Source organism: Procambarus clarkii, chromosome 61, assembly GCF_040958095.1.
Source record: "Procambarus clarkii isolate CNS0578487 chromosome 61, FALCON_Pclarkii_2.0, whole genome shotgun sequence".
Lineage (NCBI taxonomy): Eukaryota > Metazoa > Arthropoda > Malacostraca > Decapoda > Cambaridae > Procambarus > Procambarus clarkii.
This window is the reverse complement of record NC_091210.1, coordinates 22134624-22140623: the sequence shown is the minus strand read 5'-3', so window position 1 is coordinate 22140623 and position 6000 is coordinate 22134624. Positions and strand designations below refer to the sequence as shown.

Here is a 6000-nt window from a genome sequence, read left to right as displayed (position 1 = left end):
GATGTGTAAATCTGTTGTGCTGAGTAGGGCACAACGTCACGTGCAAGGCTTGGGTATATGCATACCCAAGCTTTGTAAGTAAGAATTCTGTCGAGTAAGAGTGTGCACCAAGTCTGAGTATTTCTTAGATTGATCCAAGATAGTCTCTAAACATTTGTTCCTGTCTATCCAGATCCATTTTGCTTCTACATGTGTCATCTTGGTTACCTCTTCGGTGGCAGTGATTGCACATGAAATCACTCCGACAAGTTTTAAACGTATGCCCCCTGCTACTGCATTTAGAGCAGGGCTTTACCATAAGGTTGGGAAGTTGTCCAGACTGATTGCTGTTAATCAGTCTGGCACTCTTTTTATCTCTGTATCTATATATATATACTATCTCTCTCTCTCTTTATGCATCTTTCCCTGTACATATCTATCTCTTGCTCTTCATCTGTCTGTCAATCTCTCTATATCTATATAGCTAGCTTTCCATACTTAGCTATCTATCTCTCTTTATCTATCTATATGACGATATCAATGCCATCTGTTGAACGCAACCGTCCCTATTTCTGTTCCCTAGTGGAAAGCTGTGATCTTACTGACAAATCTGTAGTTTCATTCTTACTATTAAATTTATACTCTAGCTGAAGCGATGTAGAGCGTACCTTGGTCGACAAGAATTCGTCCACCCAGGGCAGTCCTGAACTTAAGACTTGTTCCAGTGGAAACAAGTGCCCGAGACGGGGGAGACAATGATTTGTTTGAGATAACCAGTGAAGTATTGGTGATTGGACCAACGTAACCTAGGATGGCCCAGTTGAGTTACTAGATGGAATTAGCGTTCGTCTGTCCTCTAAGTTAAGGCTTGTAATAGGTGAAGAATTTAGGTCTTGATGCTGTTACTGACAGTTCACGTACCAGTACATGGAGGAGTTGGTACTGTTACTGGCAGTTCACGCACCAGTACATGGAGGAGTTGGTATTGTTACTGACAGTTCACGCACCAGTACATGGAGGAGTTGGTACTGTTACTGGCAGTTCACGCACCAGTACATGGAGGAGTTGGTATTGTTACTGACAGTTCACGCACCAGTACATGGAGGAGTTGGTACTGTTACTGGCAGTTCACGTACCAGTACATGGAGGAGTTGGTATTGTTACTGACAGTTCACGCACCAGTACATGGAGGAGTTGGTACTGTTACTGGCAGTTCACGTACCAGTACATGGAGGAGTTGGTATTGTTACTGACAGTTCACGCACCAGTACATGGAGGAGTTGGTGCTGTTACTGGCAGTTCACGCACCAGTACATGGAGGAGTTGGTGCTGCTACTGACAGTTCACGCACCAGTACATGGAGGAGTTGGTGCTGTTACTGACAGTTCACGCACCAGTACATGGAGGAGTTGGTGCTGTTACTGACAGTTCACGCACCAGTATATGGAGATGGTATTGTTACTGACAGTTTATAAACCAACATCCCACCGCTGCCACCACTGTAATATGGGCCAGCCATTAACCTCATTTACTGGTTAAATGCTGGTCGTTAATTCGTTGTTCGTATTGTTCCCCCGAGTTCTACTGTATCTTCAGTATTACCCTCGTGACCTTAAGCGTTTCATCGCCTACATATCACGACACGAGAACGTTGTACCTCAGCACCAGCACATTCACTAGAGACTTAAAAAGAACACCGCCTTCACCTGATTCAAATCCTTACTGAGTAATTCCCCTTACTGACTGTGAAACAGGAAACAGTCAATAGACGTAGATCCACGAATGTGGATCCGCAATTCTCCGACAGGAGGGATGATATTTACATTAAAGTGTGGACTAACTCAACACAAGGGATTATATGAGGTTTTAGATAATTGATGTTGCTTGCAGGACCGAATGGGCGCCTAGCACAGAGCATGGGGTTTTGAACACAACAAAAGAATATAAAAGGGAGTGAAATTCTTAAACACCATAAATCACTCATCAAGTTTATTGAAACATAAAATATATTTTACAATGAACGAACACTCCCTAATTGAAATCTTTCTATCTGAGGCAAATGAGTAAGACTTATTAAAATACTAGTACTTAGAAACTCACAGACTTTTTACCTTAAACTAAGCCAGTTGTTCAGCCTTGCCTATGGAGGGAAGATCTTGACCCAGGAGATTTTCTAGCCACACTGACTCCTTGTCCTTGACCCGGCTTCCAGCAGCTACCCAAGATTACTCCGCCCGTCTCACTGACCGCCTTACTAGCTATCCTGGTTAATTAACAAAGCTAATCCTATTTATACTGATGGTAATTATATAGACACTAAGCAGGATTAATTATTAATTCCTATTTTGAATGCCCCATGAATTTATCGAATTTAAATAAGATAATAAGCATGGTGATAGATACATATTTTCCACAAGCTTGGATGTTCCTTGAACTGGAAAGGGGTCACGCGGCTCATCAGAAAGTAGTTCGTATTCTAAATGAATTCTCTGCCCCTTTTACCTAACTCTTGTTACTTTTTAAAAGAAGTCTATATATTTCCTTCCTTACTGTATATCTTGATCCCAGTCTCAGATATATAATATTCTCAAAACTAAGTAATAACCTTGCACATGATAAATTAACTAAGATAGCGTCTAAGAGGAGAGGAAAGGTGAAAGTGGGGGGAGGGGAAGGGGTTTGAGATGCATGCTTGGGGGGGAGTGGGAGGAGTTCAAGTAGAATCCTGACGTAGGTCGGCTTTTGCAATTTATCCATGTTACACTTTATTCTAAATGGATGTTTAATTATCATTGGTGATAAGGCAAGGTTGATTATACTACAATTACTTTAATACATACATTTCTGTAACTTAGCCTAGTGAGTTAAACACAACGTGTTTGGCAAATCTGACTAATCCCCCCGTCGTAATCCCTTGGGGGAAACCTTTTCTGAAAATTCTGGTAGCCAGTATGTCTGACTTTCATCTTAGATTGTAACCTGTAAACACCTGTGCATGTAGGAGTTGGCACTGTTACTGATAGTTCACACACCAGTACATTGGAGGTCTTTGTGCTGTTACTGACAGTTCACGTACCAGTACTTGTTAATGCCAGCTGAATCGCTAACACCCAAGGTGAGGTGAGACTCGTACTTCAGGTAGCACACAACTGTGGAACAAATATTAGAATTTAATGACAGTTAACGTGGATCATTGATTGCAGTAGTTTACCTTACAAACAAGCAGAAACCTGACGACCACACCAGAGAAGACAAGACGTGACTTAAAAAGAAGTTTTTCTATGCCACAAACAATACCACCCCACAACAATACTGCTAACAATACCACCCCGTCAAAAGACAGCTAACAACACCACCCCACAACAGTATTGCTAACATTACCTCCCAGCCACAATACTGTTAAAAATACCACCCAAAAACAATTCTGCTAACAATACTACCCCACAACAATACTGCTGAAAATACCACCCCACAACATTACTGCTAACAATTCCACCCCACAACAATACTGCTGACAGCACCACCCCACAACAGTAGTAGGCATCCTTCAGTCTCGGAAGACTATGGAGTTGCACTCTAGTTGAAAATCCTGGTGCAGCGTCTGGTGTGGCTGATGAGGCCAATTCGAAAATGGCAGTCCATCCCACATCGAACACACACAAAGTCTGATTCTGGTCTGTCTTCTTGGCTACCAGCTATATCTCTCTGTTGACCATTCCACACACTAGAAAATGAAAGGACGACGACGTTTCGGTCCATCCTGGACCATTCTCAAGTCGATTGTGTGGGACCATTCTCAAGCCTCAAGTCACCTATCCCTCTCTGTCTCTCTTCCTCCGATTTCTTGGCAAGAGACTCCTCGAACTTGGAGAGACCTCTCTGAACAGACTGACCCCAGGCTGATCGGTCTGCGGCCAGCGTTTTCCACGTAGCAAGATCGAAGTCCATGGTTTTCAGATCCCTTTTGCATACGTCTTTGTAACGCAGCTGGGGTTTGCCTGGTGGACGCTTTACCTGCGTCAGCTCTCCACATAGGAGATCCTTGGGAATCCTACCATCGACCTTTCGCACCACTTGCCCGAGTCAGCGTATTCGTTTCAGCTTCAGCATTGTGTACTTGCTGAAGCAGAAATTCTAGTTCTCCCCAGGACGCTGTTGTTTGTCACCTTGTCCTGTCAGGTGATGTCCAAGATAAGTCGGAGGCAGCGCATGTGGTAGGCTTTCAGCTGTCTTTTCTGACGGGTGCGGAGTGTCCAAGACTCACTGCAATATATGGGAGTTCTCAGGATGCAGGCTCTGTAAACCTGGATCTTTGTACACTCAGTCAGCTTATTGTTGGCCCACACTCTCTTTGTCAGTCTGGACATGGTTGAACATGTCTTACCAATGTGTTTGTTTAGCTCTGTATCGAGAGCGAGGGAGTCAGAGAGTGTGGAGCCCAGGTACACAAAGGCGTGACCGATTTCCAGGCTGTAATCGGAGATGCCGATGTCAGGTAGGGAGTCTTCTCCTTGTCCCATGACCTGAGGTTTCTTCAGGCTGATGGTGAACCCGAAAGCCTGACAGGCCTCGCTGAAGCGGGTCATGAGCCGTTGGAGGTCTTCGGCTGAGTGGGCAGTGACTGCTGCGTCGTCAGCAAAAAAAGGAAGTCGCACAGACACCTCAGCTGAACCTTTGTCTTGGCTCCCCCCCTCCCCGCTCAGCTCGTTGATGCCGTGAGGGGGGCTTAGTGGGCGGCTGCCGGAGTGTGATGCTCCTTGGGACAGTCCTCTGTCCTTTTCTAGCCTTGTGCTCCTGCTTCCGTCCTCTCCAATTGTGCTGAGCCCCTTTTCCTTTTCTTTCTGTTTCGTTTTTCTCCCCCCTCTTCTCCTATCTGCTTGTCGTTTCCTGCCGACCTTTTGCTTGTTTTGGATCTTTTTTTGAACTTCTTCTATTTTGACGCCCGGGTGCTTGAGGAGGCATACTCTTGCACCCGTAGAACTGTTGTACCCGACGTCTCGAGGGGAACCTTTCATTGTCAATCCCCCTTTCGTCGCTGAACCCGATCCCGACGGACTGACGGTTCTTAAGGTGACGTTTGTGGGGCGTATACTCACGACGCACCCCTAGGGGGCCCCAGCATGATCGGCGATAGCTTCCTGTTGGGTGTCCTGCCTCTAATTGTGGCTCCATGGTGGGTATGGGGGCACATTCGTGGATGAATTTGTTTCTCTTCGTCTCTATGTCGATAAATGTTTCCGTTGTATCCTCTCAGGCTCGTGGGGTGGGCGACCAAGCCCCCGAGTCGGCCTGTATTAAAAGACCGGGCTCTGTAGCTCCCGCTGCGTTGGGCCCCGACCTTGCGCCTCCTTTGACCATCCTGACTTCTTCCCCCAGCTCCCTTCCCTCCTCTGTGGTCGGGTCGAGCCTCCAACCCCCAGTGGTGACCACTTCGTCCCCCGGTGCGGCTAAGTCTCTCGTTGTGACTACTGCGCCTTTTGACCCCTCTCTCTCTGGGGGTTCTCAACGCCGTTCGCGCCCCGGCCGCACTCGCTCGATTCCTTCCCGTATTGCCGCGTATCAGGCCTTGTTTGGTCCCGCTTCATGGGCCAAATACTTTGATCTCCTCCCTCTAGATTCTGCGCCTCCTGACGATTTCTCCCTCCATTGGCATCTTGTTGATTCCGTGGATGCGTCTGTTACCTTCAACCCCACTCGTCTCGGTACACATGTCGTTGCTGCTCCTTCTCAGGATGCAGCTTCCCGCTTGGCAGCCTTGTCTTGCCTTGGCGAGATCCCTGTTCGGGTCTCCAAGAACGTTCAGATGAATGCCAGTGTTGGCACTATTCTCCTCCCACCCCATGTTGCAATCGGTGTTCGGATTCTGCAGGATTGCCACGATGATATTCGGCATATCCTTGATGCCCAAGGCCATTCTGTCCTCCAGGTTGACTCGTTTACTCGTCCCCCTCGTGGTCGTCGCCGTCAACCCCTTCGTGTTGTGAACATCACCTTTGATGGTAGGACCCTTCCATCCTCTGT

General features: G+C 46.8%; 1 protein-coding gene across 1 annotated transcript in view; it reads right to left on the bottom strand.

Annotated features, from left to right (window-relative positions):
- Positions 1-1953: 1953 nt before the first annotated feature.
- The window catches only part of LOC138354040 (uncharacterized), a 129583-nt gene continuing 125536 nt past the window's right edge, over positions 1954-6000 (bottom strand). The window contains exon 6 of the mRNA XM_069307755.1: positions 1954-3128. Within this exon, the coding sequence (XP_069163856.1) occupies positions 3037-3128 (92 nt within the window). The 3' untranslated portion in view covers positions 1954-3036. The remainder of the gene's footprint in view (positions 3129-6000) is intronic.